This window comes from Mastigoproctus giganteus, chromosome 12 (assembly GCF_048544385.1).
Source record: "Mastigoproctus giganteus isolate SK-2022 chromosome 12, ASM4854438v1, whole genome shotgun sequence".
In the NCBI taxonomy this organism is placed as follows: domain Eukaryota; kingdom Metazoa; phylum Arthropoda; class Arachnida; order Uropygi; family Thelyphonidae; genus Mastigoproctus; species Mastigoproctus giganteus.
Window position 1 is genome coordinate 126,753,485 of NC_143586.1, and position 21,362 is coordinate 126,774,846.

General features: G+C 37.7%; 1 protein-coding gene across 1 annotated transcript in view; it reads right to left on the reverse strand.

The window, feature by feature from the left end:
* Nucleotides 1–20,061, reverse strand: part of RpS13 (ribosomal protein S13) — a 62,778-nt gene extending 42,717 nt beyond the window's left edge. The window contains exons 1-2 of the mRNA XM_090386843.1: nt 19,966–20,061; nt 10,787–10,835 (exon numbers count right to left, since the gene is read on the reverse strand). Coding sequence (XP_090242969.1) covers nt 10,787–10,835; nt 19,966–19,988 — 72 coding nt within the window. The 5' untranslated portion in view covers nt 19,989–20,061. The remainder of the gene's footprint in view (nt 1–10,786; nt 10,836–19,965) is intronic.
* Nucleotides 20,062–21,362: the final 1,301 nt, after the last annotated feature.

The following is a 21,362-nucleotide window of genomic DNA, read 5'->3' on the forward strand; positions in this document are numbered from 1 at the left end:
ACTTTGATACAAGTGTCATCCAGGGAGTACCTGAATTTGGTATCAGATCCACTGCACCTTGCAACCTTTATCCCAAAATAATGTCCCCTTTATCAATGACAACTCAACAGCGCATTGTGCTAGAATGGTTCGGAGAATATGACACGGATTTCTAACGTCTTCCCTCTCTCCCCTCCACCAAATTCATCTGACCTTAATCCTATTCAGAATGTGTGGAATATGCCAGAAAGAGAGAGAGAGAGAAAGAGCTATTTGGAAATGAAGTCCTCTTCCTTCAACCCTGTCACAGCTATGTGATATTTTGGTGAAAGAATGATTATAACTGGAAAAAATACACTATAACAACTTACAGAATCCATGATGCGCCGTGCACTTGCTTTATTTGAAATAAAGACAACCCGATACTGGATAAAGGTTCTTATTTTTTTGGCCAGTGTATGCGTATAATGGCTTAAAGCATTATAGCGAAAAATTCATATGTAAACTCGTTGGAATCGAAAATTTCCCTACAATTAAACATTATGGTCTGCTGGTACATCAATAATGGTACTTATAACAGACAATATTTTTACTATAATTATGCTATAACTATCATACTTCATTGAGGTTAAATATGAGATTGGTAGAGTAGTTAATGATCACAGCAAAGTGTAAGTATTACACCTGTGGAAAGTAACCCCAAAATAACTTAATACATTTGGTGGAAATTCCATTCTTAACTAAAGCAGGTAGTGGAGGAAAGGGACTTGGGGTGTTATGATAAAGTCAGACAGGAAGTCCTCCAAGGATTGTTCAAAGGAAAGGCCCATGGTGTCCTATCAATGATTTATCAAACAATTGCTAGTAGAGATAAGGACACCATAATTCCAATATAAGGCTATTGTTAGACCACACTTGGAATACTGTGTTCAAGTATGCAGACCACACATAAAGAAACATTTTGCTTCTTTAAAGGGTCCAAATGAGTGACTTGCCTGGCGAGATCGGCAAAAGGGCATCCATATAAGGAAAGATTTCGAATGTGTGGGTTGCAAACTAGGCACCGAATGTGTGGGTTGGAAACTAGGCACCTTAGAGGAGACTTCATTGAAACATTTAAGGCTCTGAGAGTCATAAGTAAAACGAATGAGGACGAAATTTTCACGGTTATAAATGATTCTAGAACTAGGGCACATAATTTCAAGTTATGGGAGGGAGATGTTTAGACTGAATTGCAGGAAGTTTTATTTTAACCAGTGAGTTATAAATTACTGGAATAAGTCACCTACATGGGTGGTAGAGGCTGACAGTTGAAATTCAAAGGTCAGCTGGGTAACTACCTGCAGGTGGATGGAAACGCATAGGTTGTCCATATCCTTCTCTCTTATTATTTATTTTTTTATTGGTATGTTTTGATCTCGAATCAACTTCATCTACTTAAAAACTGCTTCATCTATACCTTGCCAAAGGCATAATAATTTCACACTTCTGACTGGGTCCCGTTTCCTCAAACAGTTAGAGAATCGAAACAGGATTTTTCAGAATGGTTGATAAACTACTGGCAGGAACATCAAATTTTAAAGAGTTTTTTTTTTAACGCCACGATCTACACTATTAAGCACTTCTACCTTTTCACACTACACTCAAGGATTTCCTCTTAAGACACTGTAAGGTTACTTGTGCAGCAGTTAAAACAAAGCTGAAATTAGGGACCGCTTGTAGCTACCATGTAAACAGAAACAGATGAAATTTAGTGAAAGTGTGGATAACTAATTTCTTCGAAACAACAGATGAATTTCCGAGATAAAGAAAAATCTCTCTCCTAATTCTCTAATAGGATGCTTACGGGAAAATATAGGTTGACCAGAGCCAACGCCCGTGTCAGGAATATGCCTTAATCTTTTCCAATGGCTGTGGAGAGCTGACTAGCGAGCGGGACTTCTCGGTGTATAAGCTTTATGGGTTTTACTCATTTTTAGCCATTGCTGACTCACTGCTGGGCAAAGGCTCTCCCAAACTTCCATCTTTTTCCATCCCACACGTGGTTGGCCAGTTTATACCTGCAGGGTTTTGCGGGCACCATTAAATCATAAAATGTTTTAGTTCTTAATTCATGGAATTAAAGCCTTTAGCTATTAAAAGCTAAAGAGAATAATGCTTAATCCTTTTAGCTCTTAATTCGTGCTTTCTACAATATCAGCATTATTGCCTAAAAGCCAGAGGTGCGAACAATGCATACCCAGGTCTCTCGAAATTAGTTCGTTATATGGAAATTCTTTGTTAAAGGAAAATATTTTCAATGTAATGACCAAGGGGAAATCAAAAAAGTGCGCTACATAGAAAATTTCGCTATATGGAAGTTTGTTAAGGAGAGGTCCGACTATATTTGCATTCAAAGCATTCTTAATCCTACAAGCATTACACAGCTTGAATAAATCAAGTAACTAAAGGAAGGGGCATTAACAGTCTTCACCTTTATCTCTTTTAAAGGCCATTGCTCTTTGCACTTTGTTCCAATCTGTTCTGGCAATTTTTTTTTAGATTAAAAATATTAACATCCTCCCTACATATAATTTCTTCTGTTAATATCTGATAACTAGCTTCAAATTAAGTTGACTTGAAAGAGAATTTTAATAATCTCTGGGCCATTTTAAATGTCGTCTGACGAAGAAAAAGAATGGCAGTTCATTTCGAATGTATTACAAATTAATTTGCAAATAAATAATAAATAACTGACAAGCCTGGAAGATATCCATGTCTTAAGCTGAGAAATTTCTTTGTTCCTGCTTAAAATGTTTAACATCAGTTGCAGATATAAAAATATACCAAAATTATTCTGTGCAAATTTTCCTTTCCTTAACAATAAAATTACAATATTCATATTCTAAAACTTCTCTCTCAAAAACCCCTACACATAGTCGCTCTCTCTCTCTCTCTCTCTCTCTCTCTCTCTCTCTCTCTCTCTCTCTCTCTCTCTCTCTCTCTCTCTCGCATGCACACCGATTAGCCAAAACATTATGACCACCTACCTAATATGATGTTGGTCCTCCACGTGCAAGGACCACCCTGCGAGGCATGGATGCTGTTGTTATTTGGTTGTTTTAGGAGCATTAGCAACTAAGGCCATATTGCTCTGGGATATGCGGTGGTCATTTCCTGACCTTTCCACATACTCCGTATTTGGTGGTGACGGGCTCGAACACCGGTCTAATCAAGAAGCGTGTGCTACGCACTGCTGCTCCTTCCCACCTGGCTACAGAGACGCCCTGAGGCAAGGACGCTACAAGATTTCTAAACGTGTCTTGTGGTATCTGATCTAGTGGTACCAACACATAACCAGCAGATCCTTTAACTCCTATAGGATCCGTGGTCGGGATGCCACAGTTCAGAGTTGCTGTTCCAACACAAACCAGAGATGCTCAATCGGACTGATGTCTGGGGAATTTGGTGGTCGAGCAATACCTGGAAGTCTTCCTCATGTTCTGCGAACCAGTCTCAAACAATCCGGGCATTGTGGCATGGGGCATTATCCTGCTGAAAGACAGCACCACCAGAGGGGAAGACCGTTGCCATGAGAGGGCGTACCTGGTGAGCAATGATGTTTAAGTAGGTGGTAGACATCAGACTACATGGCACATGAATGACTGGACCCAGGGTATCCCAGCAGAACATTGCCCAAAGCATGACACTGCTGCAGTAGGCTTGTTTTCGACCCACAGTGCATCCAGGCATCATCACTTCCCGAGGTAGTAAACGACGCACACACACCTGGCTGTCCACATGATTCATCGAACCAGACGACCTTTTCCCAATCATTCAAGGTCCAGTTTCGATGCTCGAGTGCCCATTGTAGGTGCTGTCGCCAGTGAACCGTGGTTAGCAGGGGCACTCGGACTGGCCTGCTGCTACGCAGCTCCATTTTCAGCAGGGTTCGATGTACTGTGTGTGTGTTGTGACACAAATACTCCCATCACCAGCATTCCAATTATTGGCAAGTTGCGCCACTGTCACCCTTCTGTTGCCATGTACCATCCTTGGATGCTCAAGGAGAGCCTTCGCTCACCTCGATCATCGATGAGCCATGGTCATCCAACACTTCACAGGCAGTCCGTGGGTGACCCCTCCCTGGACCACTTTCAGTAGGTCTATAACCACGGCTGACCGTGAGCATCCCACCAGCCATGCCATTTCGGATATGCTCTGACCCAGTTGTCTGGCAATTACAATTTGGCCTTTGTCAAAAACACGCTTAAGTCTGCTGCCTTTCCCATCTGAAGAACAAGAGTAATACTGATTAACAGAGCTCAGTATCAGGTGTTTTTTTATAGTGTGTCCCAAACAGCGCACGTGCCGTACTTCACCTGCAGTTGCTTCAATTTGCATAACAACTTGCTGGTTATGCTTTGGCTCATCAGTGTATATCACAATATTACATACATGAAATGTGGAAGCAAACATTTCAGTGTAACAATATTTCAACACTCACAGTAAAGTTCAATAACCAAACAATCATTTTTAATATTTGATTAAACTGTAAAATTGATAGACACAAACAATATATTTCAGATACAAACAAATACATTTAATGCAAAGTTTAACTATACATAGGCAGTAAATTTACAGTTCTCGGAATGAGTCTGATACAGCATCAGCCAAAAAAAAAAAAAAAAAAAAAACCCTTCCCATTTCACCATCTATTTTCTCCAAATGTTTGTCTAGTCTGCTTTGAATTTATTTAAGCTGTCTACTACAATGACAGATGGAAGTTTGTTCCAGAAATCAATCACACGCTGGCTAAATGCAAATTTCGCACATCCATTCTACAACTGTCTCCCTCAGGCCATTAATCTGGGCAAGAGGAAGAATCCCATCTGCATTGAGCTTGCTCAAACCATTCAAGGCCTTATATAACTCAATAAGATCACCTTGCAGGTGCCTAGTCTCTCAACACTAATTTGCATAACTTAAGCCTTTTTTCGTAAGAGTTATTTTGTTATTTGGTTTTTTTTTTTTTTTTTAAAGAGCATTAGCAACTAAGGCCATATTGCTCCGGGAAATGTGGTGGTCATTCCTTGACCTTTCCGCATCCTCCGTATTTGGTGGTGACGGGCTCGAATCCCAGTCTAATCAAGAAGCGCGTACTATGCACTGCTGCTCCTTCCCACCTGGCTACGGAGGCGCCTTTTCGTAAGACTAACCCTTTGTTCCATTCACTAATCTTGTTGCCCTTCTCTGTACTCATTCCAGCAGCTCTACATCCTTCCTAAAATGAAGCCTCCAGACCTGTACACAGTACTCAAGGTGGGGCCTGGCCACTCTCCTTATACAAGGGGATAACTACATCCTTATCCCTGCTAGAAAAATTCCTGTATATCATTGACAAGACACCATGAGCTACTCTTGCAGACTGTCTGCACTGCTCAGAAAACTTCATATCTGCCTGCACAATTACCCCCAGGTCCTTTTCATCCTCTACCATTGTCAGTGTGGTACCACAAAGTTGATACATTACTCTGGGATTACTGCTTCTCATATGTAGTACTTTACATTTGTCAATGTTAAACTTCATTTGCCACCTCTCAGCCCATCTGCTCAACTTTTCTAGATCCTGGTGCAGCAGTGTACTGTCATTAGTGCCATTAACAACCCTGCCAACCTTCGAATCGTCTGCAAACATTAAGCCTGATATACCATCATCAATATTAATAAATACAGAAAACAACAATCGATCCAACATTGAACCCTGAGGGACTCCACTAATAACATTAGTCCACAAAGAGCAGTGTCCTTTGATTACCACTCTGTTTTCTCCCACTCAACCATCCCTTTATCCACAGCAGCAATTTGCTCCCAATGCCACACTGCTGCAATTTGTACAGCAGTCTTCCATGTGTAACAGTATCAAAAGCCTTCCCAAGATCCAAGTATATGATATCAAAATTTTTTGCATCCAGTTCCTTTGCAACCACATCATAGTAACCAATCAAATTGGTCAGGCAAGACTTCCCCTTAAACCCATGCTGTCATCTAGTTACAAATAAGTGAAGAGGAACTCTCACATGATGAAGCAACAGAGTAAAAGTGCAAATGAAATTGATTTCTGGGTATCAAAAATTCCAATCAAAGTTTGCTTTAAAAAAAGACTGCTTAGCATTAAGTATAAATAATAAAATTAAGTATTTTTAAAAATTACAGTTAATAGTATAATATATAATTATTAACACACGTGTATATATGTGTTTTTCATGTGTGGACTCTGTGGAACACACACACTCCTACTACAGTCTATTAAGAAATGGAGGAATTAGTGAACTACAGTAGCCTATTAAGATATGGAGTAATTAGTGAACTATATATTTTAGACAAGATGGAAATTGATTATATACATTTATATGATTACCCTTGTTTAAAATTAATCTAAAAATCAAAGTGCTCTAATCACCTCATAGACTGCACCTTTGGTGGCCTTCGGTTCACCATCATAGCAGTAGAACTATAGATACTGCCTAAAAACAACTTATATGTCACTCAGAATGTGTGCATAGCCAGATGTTTCAAATATGCACTTATATAAAAGATGGCTGAGTACATTTTGCTAATTATGAATTGGCTTATTTCTTTTGATTAATATGTATAAAAAACGAACTCAATAAAAATTAACATAACTTAACCTTACACAAATCAGACAAACAAACTAGTTTTCATACTACTATACAGATAATATAATATTCTGCAGCCCCAAAAATGTGACCTTAAGAGAGAAAGATAGATAAGGCATTTAGACAGGATACAATTATGCGTGGGCTCCTGATGTAATATACATATACAAGTAATCCTCGTATAACACGGTAGTTTGGTTCCTACAAAATCTCGCATAATGTGAAATTGTGTTATACAGCCTTAGAACCAGAACAAAAAGGGATGTTACGTTCCAAAAGCTAACAAAAATATACCATTTTTTTTTTTATAACTATCAGAAACTTAATTTTTATAGTAGTAATAACTTAATATTTTAACTTTATTTTTATAATAGGAGTAACTTAAATAATAATAACTAAACAAACGTCTTACCTTACAAACTGTGATACTTATAGGTCAGAGATAATGTATGTTCATTTAGTTTTCTTCCTCTTAATCGCTGCTAAGCACAATCTCTTCTGCAGCATCTAGATTTCGTGTACCACCTGCTCTCTTTAAGTCACGATCTACACACTTCAAAGTCAATTTTTCATGGTCTCAAATAAGCACAAGTTCAATAGCACAATACCTAATCCAGGGATCTCCTAACAAAATACAGTGGACCCCCACTTTAAAGATATAAAGCAGAAATTTAACCTTATTACCTTACCAATTAACAAAGTTAAATGATATCTGAAAATCGGAAGAATATTTTCCAGTTAGCAAAATAAATTTACGCTTATGTATATAGCTTAATTAATACATACTGTAATATGTACATACTAATTCATATTTCTGTTCACTGATTTTTTTTTTTTGTTGTTGTTGTAAACTTTAAAACAGTAAAAACAATAAGCAATTAAATAACAAAGAACATGGCTTGCACAAGTTGTAACAAACACAATATGTGCAAGTGAGATGAGGAGTAATGGGTTTCTGAAAATTTGTTTTTTACATGATTGAATATTTCATGGTAGGGGAATCACATTTCACCATAATAATGTGAAAACCAACAGAATTCCAGCTATCAGTACTATAGCAAATACAAGAAGATTGAGTTGACTACCTTTATAATTGATTACAATAAACTGTAAACTGTTTTTATTGTTTTATGCTAGTGACATCCGGAAATGTGCTTGAGAAAAATATCACGAACGTGATAACGACTAGCAAGTCAACAGCAGGGATTCACAAAAAGGAATGGAAATGTAGAAAATGACATCTAACATAATAGCAGGGTTTTCTCAGCACAAAAATACCGTGTTATGCAAGATTTCTCACAATTCTCAAACCATGTTAGAGCAAAACCATATTATATAAGTATCGTGTTTTGCGAGGATTGTCGCAACTCTCAATCTGCGTTAGAGCGAAACTGTGTTGTAGAAGTACCGTGATATACAGAGGTTGCCTGTACATATGTTTTAAAAATCATTTCAAATAATGTGTCCATTTATTTATGAACTGTCTAGAAATCTACAAGTAATTGAAGATTTATAATACAGTAAACTCCCGCTATTCGCGGTCGCCGATTTAATATAAAATGAAACCTAAAAAAAAATGTGAATTTTAACGCACCGTGAATATTTTCCGCCATAAAAAACATGGGCGTGGCTAAAATTATCTTTCCCGGTCAAAACAGCGCTCAGTGGGTGAGGAGAGAGGGGTGACAAACTCGCGAGCGTGGATTTTTCTCGCTAATCCTTGTTCAGTATGTGTTATGCATTTGTCATGGAAGGTTTCGTCGTTTGCTTTTAATTTATAAGTTTATAAATTTATATGCTTACAAAAATGATAAATCTACAGTTTTGCAGTGTAAAACAGACTTTTTCGAGTGTGTTAACGGAAGAAAGAAACTTTATTGCGGACAAGTTCTTTCTAACCCCTACAATATTCGTATTGCAGATGATACGAAGGTTGGCAGGGTTGTCAAGGACACTACTGACACTATGCTACTGCAACAGGATCCGGAAAGGTTGAGCAGATGGGCTGAGAGGTGGCAAATGAAGTTTAACATTGACAAATGTAAAGTACTACATATGGGAAACAGCAACCCCAGAGCAACGTATCAACTCTGTGGTACTACACTGACAGTGGTAGAGAATGAAAGGGACCTGGGGGTGGTTGTGCAGGCAGATATGAAGTTTTCTGAGCAGTGCAGACGGGCAGCAAGAGTAGCTCATGGTGTATTGTCAATGATATATAGGAATTTTTCTAGCAGGGATAAGGAGGTGATTATTCCCTTGTATAAGGCAAGGGTCAGACCGCACCTAGAGTACTGTATACAGGTCTGGAGGCCTCATTTCAAGAAGGATGTAGAGATGCTGGAACGAGTACAGAGAAGGGCAACAAGATTAGTGAATGGAACAAAGGGGTGCTCTTACGAAGAAATGCTTACGTTTTGCAAATTACAGTGTCTGGAGACTAGGCACCGGCGAGGTGATCTGATAGAGGTGTATAAAGCCTTGAATGGTTTGAGCATGCTCAATGCTGATGGGATTCTTCCTCTTGCTCAGAATAATCACCTGAGAGGGCATAAATTCAAACTGAGGAAAGACAGATGTAGGATAGACGTGAGGAAATTTACCTTTAGCCAGCGGGTGGTTGGTTGCTGGAATAGACTTCCATCCCTTGTCGTGGAAGTTGATAGCCTAAATAAGTTTAAGGCTCAGCTGGACAGGTATTTCGAACGAACAGAGGGGTGAAATGGAAGTGGTTATTTTTTATTTATTTATTTTTATTTATTTATTTATATTTTTTTTTTTTTGGCTGATACTGCATAAGCTTGCTTTCTTGCATCAAATGCCTCTACTAATGCTAATGCTAAAAATATGGCTACAAATAACAAGGGAAATGTGAAAAGATCAAAGAAGGTGATGACATTAGCGAATAAAATTGAGTTATTAGACAAAATTTCTAATGGTGGAAGTGTCTCCTCAGTGGCAAAACATTATAAAATCAATGAGTCAACGGTACGATCAATCAAAAAAACGGAAGAAAAAATCCGCCGTAGTGTCCGTGAAAACATGCCAATTGCTTCAAAAATTTGCTCTAACTCGTGATGTTAAATTAGAAAAAATGGAAAAAGCTTTAAATCTGTGGATAGAAGACCGAACTCAAAATAAAATTCCGTTAAGTTCACTCATCATTCGTGAAAAGGCAAACCTCCTTTATCAACACTTTAGCGAAACTGGTGATAACACTGGCAGGATAAGTTTTTTTGCTAGCAAAGGCGCTGGTTTGAAAGATTTGTTTGAAATTTCTAATAAATATTACATTTAATATTAAATTGTTTCTTATTTTCATTTCAATGCCATATGCTTGCATTTCACTATGTACATAGTCATATTATGAAGGTACATATAATACATACATAGACAAAATTTTAGACTAGTTTTTCTTATATATTTTATACTTTGGAACGGAACCCCTTTATTACTATGGGAGACATAACTCCGTATTCGCGTTTTCAGTATTTGCGACATTTCTCAGTAACGTAACCCCCGCGAATAGCGGGGGTTTACTGTACACAACAATAAGAAAACAGCATTTAAAATTGGAAAAGTTTGCACCACTTATGTTCAAATGTCCAATTCCAGCTTACATAACCAAAACTGATTCCAAGATTTCTGATCTACAAGTTGATAAAATTAAATTAAGTGGTAAAAGTGATACATAGCTCATGAGGTTCTGTACTGCATACAAGTCTAAAGGCCTCATTTTAGGAAGGATGCAGAGCTACTGGAATGGGTGAAAAGCAACATGATAGTCAGGAGAACTAAAGGATACTCATCTCTGAGCACTTATTAAAGAGGCTTACTAAGGAAGGATTAGATAAGAGTATGAACAAATGAGGTGACTGTGTGGGTATATTTTTGTTTGGCTGATACTGTATAAACTTGCTTCCTTGCATCATTTTCCACTCCTAATAAATAAACAAATGTGAAGGACATGTACCAAAAAAGCAATGTGTTTTTTTTTTTTTTTTTTAAAGAATCGTGATTTGAATTTAGACAATAATTCACTCTGCTGCCAATCAAGTTAAAATAAGAATAAATTAGTATTTAAAACAAGAATACATTTATTTTTAAAGAGCTTTAAAATTCCACAAAGAAAACAAATAAATACTTACATTTGGTACACTTCGCCTGTATGGTAGTGCTGACTGGGAAATACCCTTTCTGAAATGGGAGGAAAAAACTAAGTCTGATTGCACAGCTTTAATTTAATTTTTTTTTTTAATTGAGCACAGAATGATATAATTTAAGAAAAGATACTACCTAATATAGGTTATAAACAGAATTAAGATTAATTTTATAACAAAAATCTATGCAGCCAGTTCCTAAAAAGGGTGACAAATCCCTCCCACAGAAATATCGTCCCATTGCAATTACTTCTACTCTTTCTAAAGTAATGGAGAAATCAGTTAACTGCCAACTCTTAAACTACCTAGAAACCTTCCATCTGATCAATGATCGCCAGTATGGATTCCGTCAGTGTCGATCCACCCATTTGTGGACTAATTCAATGGAAAGGTTCGGTGAAACACAAGTAGTTGCCCTTCACATCTCAAAGGCTTTCGATCGTGTTTGGCATAAAGGTCTTCTAAACAAGCTTCCATCTTATGGTTTGCCAACTGTTTTTTGTAATTGGTTATCCAGTTTTCTCTCTAATCGCTCACTGAGGGTGATGGTAGATGGCTCTCTCTCTGTCTTCTAACTTCTCCACTAATGCCGGTGTCCCCCAAGGTTCAGTTCTTTCCCCTACTCTTTTCCTCTTGTATATTAATGACCTTCTTCCATTGACTGGAAATCTTATCCATGGTTTTGCCGATGATGGCACATTGCATTCCACTTTCCATTTTGAGAAGCCTTGCCCTGCTCAATCAGCTTCAACTTCTCGAAAGTCTGCTACCAATTCCTTAAATGCCGATCTTTAGGTAATTATCCAGTGGGTCCAAGACAACTTAGTTGATTTCAACCCTACTAAAACTCAGTCTTGTCTTATATCTCGCAAAAAGTATTGTTCTGCTCCTAGGATTATCTTTGGTGACACTCCAATTTCTAGGCAAAATGATATATCTCTTTTGGGGATTACCCTGACTTCTAATCTCTCTTGGCACAAGCACAGTACAAATATTGCTTCCTCTGCATCTAAAAAACTTGATTTTCTCTTTCGCTCTCAGTGTTACTTTTCTTCCAAACAGCTGCTCACTCTGTATAAATCACAAATCCACCCTGCCATGGAATATTGTTCCCACATCTGGGGTGGTGCCCCCAAAACCTCTCTCAGGCTTCTTGATTCCATTCAGAAGAGGGCAGTTAGGTTAATTAACGATTCATCTCTAACAGAGTCTCTCCACTCGCTTTCTCATAGACACTGTTTCTGCTGCATGCCTCTTCTACAGATACTTCCATGGGCACTGTTCTTCTGAATTGGCTTCTATAATTCCCGATCTCTCTTTCAAAACAGTATGAACACATGCCATCTACATCCATTTACTGCCCAACTTCAAACTCACAGAACCAACTTTTCATCTTCCTCATTTATTCATTCAACAGCTTTTCCTGGAATAATCTTCCTTCATACATATTTCCTGAAAATTACAGTCTACAGAAGTTCAAGTCCAATGTCAACAAATAAATATCTTTTTTCGTCTTCTTAACCTCTAACCCAAGCACGGTACTAAGTACTATAGGTTCTAATACCTCTCGTGTTTGGGGTTTACATAAAAAAATAAATAAATCAACCAAATACTGGGTGTTTCCCAAAGATACGGCATAATTTCAGCATGTGATTTCTGCAGCAATTTTGAGTACAAAAAGTTCATATAAACATGGGTCCAATTCTAAATAATCAAGAGTTATGCATGTTAATAGATTCTCTGCAAGGCACCATTGCAAATCACACAACATGATTAAATGCAGTCTGACAAAATGCAATGTGCAGAGGAGTGCCGACCCTCTGTGTTCCGCTGTTACTTTCAAGATGGGGAGTTTGCACGAGACATCAAGCAGGAAAGACATGCTGCAGAGGTCCACTTGATTAGTAGATAGAGGAAGGTGCCTTGGTGAATGTCTGTACCAAATTTCAAGCTCAGCAGAGAATATAATCATGGATACCAGCATTTCAAAGGTAAGTACTCATATAAGCACATAGGAATTACAAGGTTAGTGAGTTTGTTGTATTATTTTTAATGTATTTGGCTATTTCTGGGCTGGTTTTCATCATTTCACATTCACTATGATAATTGCCATAATGATAGTTTACTGGCAATTGGTACTTTTTCTGAGCCCAGAACTTCACAAATACACTGAAAGGAAAGAATTCATGGAATAACCATGTTCCTGGGCAATGCAACCGCACATAATTTGATATTTACCTGTGTGAGGAGGGAAGCATATAATTTGTTTTCCTTATCTACTTGGTTGGGTTTTTTTTGCCAGTGCAGCAAAAGCCTGTGGCTTCATTGCACTATATGGGAAATACTATTACATGACTTTTTTTTAAAAAGAAAGGTCAAACTACAAATAAGTATCCTGACAAACACTTGATAATCTTAACAGGGCTATAAAACAAAAAAGGATGGCTCTAAGGCAGGTTGCTGTGTAAATGGGTAGTCTGAATAAATTCAAGGAAGAACTACACAAATTACTGGAGAGAAACGGACAGTTTCTCTCCAGTAATTTGTGATTTCTCACCATCACCAGAATTAAGCCTGTAAATTAAACTGAAACTTATACAAGAAGCCAATAGGATAGATCAAAGTAAAACGAATATCCAAAGGAATACATCCCTTTATCTACAATACTAAAAAAAAAAAAAAACAAGTGTTTGATACCGGAGCAGCGATAAAAACAGGAAATGAATTTGTGATGCAAAACAGGAGCTTGAAACAGAACGTTGGGTGGTACCAACAATGTGTGCATCTAATTTGCCAACAATCAGGTCCAACTTTGCAAGAAAAGGAAATAGCGACTTCAAATGCAGCATTTACTGGCTCCAAAGATTTAACACAGGAATAACTTAGTTTTACAAAATGTTTGTAGTTTGTTATTTGGTTTTTAGGAGCATTAGCAACTAAGGTCCTATTGCTCTGGGGATATGCGGTGGTCATTCCCTGACCTTTCCGCACCCTCTGTATTTGTTGGTCACAGGTTCGAACCCTGGTCTAATCAAGAAGCGTGTGCTACGCACTGCTGCTCCTGCCAATTGGAGGGGCCAAAATGTTTGTAGTGGGTTTGGACAAAGTTGACAAAGAAAAGACTACAGACTGGTTGTGTTCTGTATAGTCCATTCCTGAAAATTATGAGGCAAAGGATATTTTTAATCTTGATGAAACTTATTTTATAATTTGCTGCCAAACAAAACATTTGCTGTTCAAGGAGTCTTGTCATTGTGGAAAATTAAGTAAACAAAGAGTCACTGTTCTGTTACGCTGCAATTCAGATGGCAGTACAAAACTACACCCACTTGTGATTGGTATGTTTTCCAAGCCAAGATGTTTTAAAGAACCAACTTCACCGTGATTATGATGCCAATAGAAGTGTTTGGCTTATGGTCTAAATTTTTCAGTCTTGGTTATCAAAAGTTGATAGAAGAATGGCTTCAGAAAAAAAGGAACATTTTGATGATTTAGAAATATACAGCTGTTGTTGTTGTTATTATCTCCCTATGCAGCCACTGGATCAAGGCATTATTTATAACCTTAAGAGAGCATATAAAACCTGCCTGATGAGGTACTTGATCTTCAACACAGGAGGGAACAATTGCAGCCAAATTGGAATGTCTGGGATGCTATCCGTAATACTGCTTGGGACAGTATTGCTTCAAGTATAATAATCAACTGCTTCAGAACGAGTGGCTTTGGAGAGAATATCATCGAAAAACATAGTCCAGCAGAAAAATGTGATAGCAACATCGAGGAATGTAGGAATTTGAAGGAGCGTACAGATTTTGTTGGCAAATTTGAAGTTTGTGAAGGTGGATGATGAAGTTGCAGTCTATATTCAGTTAAGGGTACAGCATTCCAACTGCATTCACTCTTAGCAGTACGGCAGTGATTGACAGGGCGAGACTGCCCACTGTTTCCCCCCCATTCTCATCATACATTCCAGGGAATGGTCTGGAGATCATTTCACCATTTGCATTTTCGATTGCTTGTGACGTATTTTTTGGTTTGCCCTGGATGAGTGCGGGTGTCCCATCCAGACTGTGTACCGACTGTCGGCAAAACGACAGTGACTGACAGGAGACTCAGCGCAGTTTCCCACCCTCTTCTCGCCATACATTCCAGGGAAGGGTCACATGATCTCCAGAACATGAGGAAAAGGCATAGGTTATGAACTTCGATATTCGGAATGTCACATGATGCAGATGAGACAGTATTTAAATTCTATACAGTGGGACCAAATGATGTTGTTACCAACAGCAAATTTAAAATGGAAAGAATTCAAAGAAATAATCTTGAAAGCTACTATAATTTTCATACCAACTAAGAAATATTGTTCAAGATGTAGGCCTAAATGGATGTCAGATGAACTAATTAAACATGTGGCAGAGAAGAAAAATGCATGGGATACATATAAATTAACAGATGACACAGAAGCCTATAGTAGATATAAGCTGGTCTGTAACCAAGTCACAAAGGAGGTTAGGCAGGCAAAGCCAGATTACGAGAAATCTTTGGCAAAGGACGCAAAGAAAAACAGCAGAGTTCTTTACTTATGTAAACTCTAGAAAGAAGGTGGATGAATCAGATTGGTCCACTTGATCCTGCTCATGTAGCTAACAAACTAAATGAATATTTTGCATCTGCATTCACACATGAAGAGTTATTCAGGGAGGGAAATGCCAGTGGTGTATTAAACTCTGGCAGTAAGCTAGATAATCTTGTAATAACAGAGTAAAATTGTTGAAGATAAACATAAGAAAGGCACCTGGGGTGGATGGAATCTATCCAGTTATATTAAAGGAGGCAGCAAAGGAAGTGAGCAAACCCTTAGCCATAATTATGAGAGCTTCCTTGGACTCAGGGAATTTGCATATTTCTAGACCCAGACTAGAAATATGCAAATGTAACCCCAATTCACAAAGGAGGATCAAAGGGGGAGACAGGAATTACAGACCTGTAATTACATGTGTCTCCATTAATTTCGCTGGAACTTCTGTTCCAGGGAAATTAATGGAGGCACTCGTTAAAGAAGCATTACAGGATCATCTAGATAAGACTCCATTTATAGCTCGGTCACAGCATGGGTTTCTTAAGGGGAAATCTTGTCTAACCAATTTGATTGGATACTATGATGTAGTCACAAAGGAACTGGATGTAAAGAATAATTTTGGTATCACATATTTGGATCTTAGAAAGGCATTTGATACCGTTGCACATGGAAGACTGCTGCCCAAATTGGAGGCGTGTGGCATTGGAGGCAAATTGCTGCTATGGATAAAGGGATGGTTGAGTGGGAGAAGAGAGAGTGATAATCTATGGATACTGCTCTTCATGGACTATGTTATTAATGGAGTTGCCCAGGGTTCAGTGTTGTGTCCACTGTTATTTTCTGTACTCATTAATGATATTGATGATGGTATATCAGGCTTAATGACCAAGTTTGCAGATGATGTCACTACGGGTTGTTAGTGATAATGACAGTACACTGCTGCAACAGGATCTAGAAAAGTTGAGCAGATGGGTTAAGAGGTAGCAACTGAAGCTTAATATTGACAAATGTAAAGTACTACATATGGGAAGCGATAATCCCAGAGTAATGTATCAACTCCATGGTACCACAAGACAGTGGTAGAGAATGAAAAGGACCTGGAGGCAATTGTGCAGGCAGATATGAAGTTTTCTGAGCAGTGCAGACAGTCTGCAAGAGTAGCTCATGGTGTCTTGTCAATGAAATACAGGAATTTTTTCTAGCATTGATAAGGACGTGATTATCCCCTTGTATAATGCAATGGTCAGGCCACACCTTGAGTACTGCATACAGGTCTGGAGGTCTCATTTTAAGAAGGATGTAGAGCTACTGGAATGAGTACAGAGAAGGGCAACAAGATTAGTGAATGGAACAAAGGGTTGCTCTTACAAAGAAAGGCTTAAATTTTGCAAATTACAGTCTGGAGACTAGGCAACTGCAAGGTGATCTGATTGAGGTGTATAAAGCCTTAAATGGTTTGAGCATGCTCAATGCAGATGGGATCCTTCCTCTTGCTCAGCATAATCACCTGAGAGGGCATAAATTGAAATTGAGGAAAGACAGTTGTAGGATAGATGTGTGGAAGTTTGCCTTTAGCCAGCGGTTGGTTGATTGTTGGAACAAACTTCCATCTGTTATAGAAGTTGACGGCTTAAACAGATTCAAGGCAGAACTGGAGAAACATCTGCAGCGAGTGAATGGGTGAAATGAGAAGGGGGTGTGTGTTTTTTTTTTTTTTTTTGGCTGATGCTATATAAACTTGCTTTCTTGCATCATTGGCCCTTGCTAATGTCACACAGTCAGTGTTCTCACCAGGATCTATCAAAAGGCAAATTAAATTCACCACCTGGTGTATTTAACTGACCGCCCAGCTAAAATTTAAGCAATTCTTGCACTACTGTATGGTACTGATCTCAATCAACATTAATTAAAACATACTATGCGATCGATGTCAATGCGACAGGGGCATATACTGTTAAATTACACAATTAATTTTTGCTGTGGATCACTTTTTATAATATTTTATTTTATAAAATATTTTATAAAATTAAATATTAGTCACATTTTATAATATTGCAAAGTATTACACTTTCCCACCCAGCTACTTCATCATTCTACCCAACTGGCAAAATTTTCTGGGGAGAACACTGATGGTGTTCCTATTTCTTTGTTTCTGATTGGCTGGATCAGGAATGCATAATTTTCTACAGTGTTTTTGTATGTCTTTGTTGTGTGTATGTGAATGCCTTCATGTTTTGTTGCTGTGACTTTTTTCCATTCCTCAAAGGTACATCAGAGATATAAAAGTGGGCAGTTCAGAAGATTGATTGATTGAGGACATCGCACTGGCTAGGTGAGTGCTTTTCTGAACTCTTATTTTATTTATTTACTTTTTTCATGTGAATTCATCTAGTAATGTACAGCCACAAAAACAGCAGCCCTGAATGGAAAGGAAAAAAAAAAAAAAAAAAAAAACATTTCTATTATTGGCATGCAACAGCAATTCTCGTTAATGATTGAGAAATCGTCTAGTAATGTAAGGGCGAGAAGAATCAGTGGTTGCATATGGTGTTAATTTTTATTATTTGTTTCTAAAAAAATTCCAGTTGGCCATTTCTTTTTCTTCATTTCAGCACTCGACATATTGTGATGTCATGTGACATCCGCCATGCAATCAAGAACAGGGGAAATGTAGTGAGTGGGCAGTCACAACCTGCCAATCACCGTTTTTCCCCTCTTCTGGCTGCCATTTTGGAGGGTGTGCACCTATCTCTAAATCTTTAACTTGTGCTGTATTTAAAAAGCATATTGGGCAAAAACTGTGCAAACATCTTTAAATTACATTAATTAAAAAGGCAATGGTTTGAATGTCTTCTTTTATATTAAGATTGTAATTCTTTTTCTGCAATACTAAAATATTGAATATAACAAAATATATACTGTACAATATTTTCATCTTTAAAAAAATGTTATTCCTATTACTAGTATTTTGTTTTTATTTTTTAAATTTTATTATTAATTCAAATTAAATTTATTTTTCATTTATTTTTGATATTATTCTTAGATATATAACATGTATCAAAAAAAAAAAAAAAATTCTGACACTTTTACAGGACAAACTCAGTCTGTCTTATATCTCGCAAAAAGGATTCTTCTGCTCCTATGCTTATCTTTGGTGACACTCCGATTTCTAGGCAAAATGATATATCTCTTTTAGGGATTACCCTGACCTCTAATCTCTCTTGGCACAAGCACATTACAAATATTTCTTCTTCTGCATCTAAAAAACTTGATTTTCTCTTTCGACGTTACTTTTCTTCCATACAGCTTCTCACTCTGTATAAATCGCAAATCCGCCCTGCCATGTAATATTGTTCCCACATCTGGGGTGGTGCCCCCAAAACCTCTCTCAGGCTTCTTGATTCCATTCAGAAGAGGGCAGTTAGGTTAATTAATGATCCATCTCTAACAGTCTCTCCACTCGCTGTCTCATAGGCTTACTGTTTCTGCTGCATGCCTCTTCTACAGATACTTCCATGGGCACTGTTCTTCTGAATTGGCTTCTATAATTCCCGCTCTCTCTTTCAAAACAGTCCGAACACGTGCCGCCAACATCCATTTACTGTCCAACGTCAAACTCACAGAACCAACTGTTCATCTTCCTCATTTATTCATTCCAGTGCCGTTTTCTGGAACAACCTTCCTTCATACTTCTTTCCTGAAAATTACAGTCTACAGAAGTTCAAGTCCAATGTCAACAAACATCTTCTTTCGTCCTCTCAACCCAAGCATGGTACCAAGTACTATAGGTTCTAATACCTCTCGTGTTTGGGGTTTACATAAAAAAAAAAAAAAAACCTCGTTATTACAAAACGGGAAAATTTAGTTCCTTTCAACTTTGTATTAACAAGATTTAATTGTGTGTGTATATATATATACACACACACACACATATATATATATATATACACCAGTTTATATATATATAAACTGGTACTTTTCTTACCTACTTAAAATTTCAACTTTTTATTATCGCGAACCTTAGCATTTTTTAAACACATTGGGAAATAAAAGGAAATACGGATTATAATTTAACTTGATACCCTTTAGGAATTAGATGAATATTGAGAGAGAATTTTAATCTCACTGTACGGTATTTAATGAAATATTTATATAACTTAGTAACAAATTAGTAATGTGGAACGATTTCGACAAAACTTCTAAATTCCAATTGTGGCACTTTCCATTATGTGCTCTACGTCGAAGCCAACATTCGGCTTTCTAAACCCAGCCTTGAAATGACACTGAAAGGAATTTCTGAGGGGAAAAAATAACACAACGACTTTTAAAATAAAAGAAAACATTAATTACAAACAATTAAAATAAATCACTGAACAGATAATGTAAATAAAATCAGACTGAAACATGGAACATGCTATGCACTTAAGCCTAAATTAAGGAAGTCTTTTGAGTAAGCTAAACTGCATTAAGCAACACAAGCTAGAAAATGAACCAACATATCAAAATATATTTCGGCGCAAAACAGTTCCACAATGCTACTTAAAATTGAAGCTTCAACTGAAAAATAAAATACTTTTAATATACCTACCCAGGCGCATGCATTCGACCCATGGTTGGAAAAATATAAAAGAACACGTTGAAAATACTTTCCAGAACTCTCAACTATTAACTATTCTGTTACCGCTAGATGGAGTATTGTAGTGGCAACAAAAAAAATTCTCAATATTATTTATTTATTTTTGTTTGTATTTCTTTAATTGAATAGATTAGTTGCTGTTGTCGTTGTTGCAATAGTAGGATTTTAGGAGCATCAGCAACTAAGGTCATATTGCGTGTGTTGTGTGGTCGATTTTCTGTTTTCAGGACGAAACACCCGAGTTTCCGGGAGAAAAAAACCATGTTACCGTCGCATGGAACCGACTAAATCAGCCAGGTTGTGAAAAAGCCTCATAAAAATTACTCACGCCATCGGCGGGACTTGTACTTAAGTCTTTTTTTCGATCCTGTGTGGGGAGGACGGCGATTCTATCAAATGTGCTACCCACGAGAACTTAGTATACATGCTCCTGTTCTTACTCTTAGTTACCCTAACACAGTCCATGTATTTGCATGTTCCTTGAGAACCTCAGCAGGCCTTGAATTCCTCAACACCATGCTTTACAGCCTGCTGATCGTTCCAATAGAAGCCGTGCAGGAATCACTTTCACCTGTTCCTGAGGAAATTCTTAATGCAATCTCGCCTACAGAATATCTGATAATGAAGACCTAGAAAATCTAAGTTGGAGCCGTTAATGATCACAGGAAACAATGTGGCTCATCAGAACCGTGGAGCGACAAGTCGCGCTGCATATTATTTCGGTCTGTCTGATGTACCGACATATTTCGGTATGTAAAGTGTAAAGTGTATTTAGGGTCAGACGGCCCCATCTCCGCGTAGTTTACATTGTGGTGTGATACAGTTCGCTGTAAAAGCCAGAGATTTAAAAGCGTGTGGATCTTGGAATGTGTATTGTCATGTACCTTTGTTCTTCTGGCCATTTAGCCGCCAGACCTCTACTGAGGCCCGACGTTGCCCGCACTTCGCCGCGTGGAGGCAGACCAGGTACCTAATAGTTTGTATTTACTCTGGCAGGTCCTGCCACCTAATTTCCTGAGATTTCAGTGGGTAGGACCTTGAAAAAAAAATGAAAAAAAAGTAAAAAAATAAAAATAAAAATAAATTAATTAATCAATATATATACATAATAAATAAATAAAAATAAAAATAAATAAAAATAAATATAGTGATTATTTAATAATCGATTGCATGGGGAGAGCGCTTGAACTCTGAGAGGCCAAAATGTGAGCGAGAAGTAATTTGGACAAAGTTAGATTTTGACGTGTGGGGCGTACGCTATGGTGAAGATAGAGAGGGGAAGAAGACTGAAGGCTGGGGGGGAGAAAGACAGAAAGATGGGATCAATAGTGAAGACGACCCCAATCAGA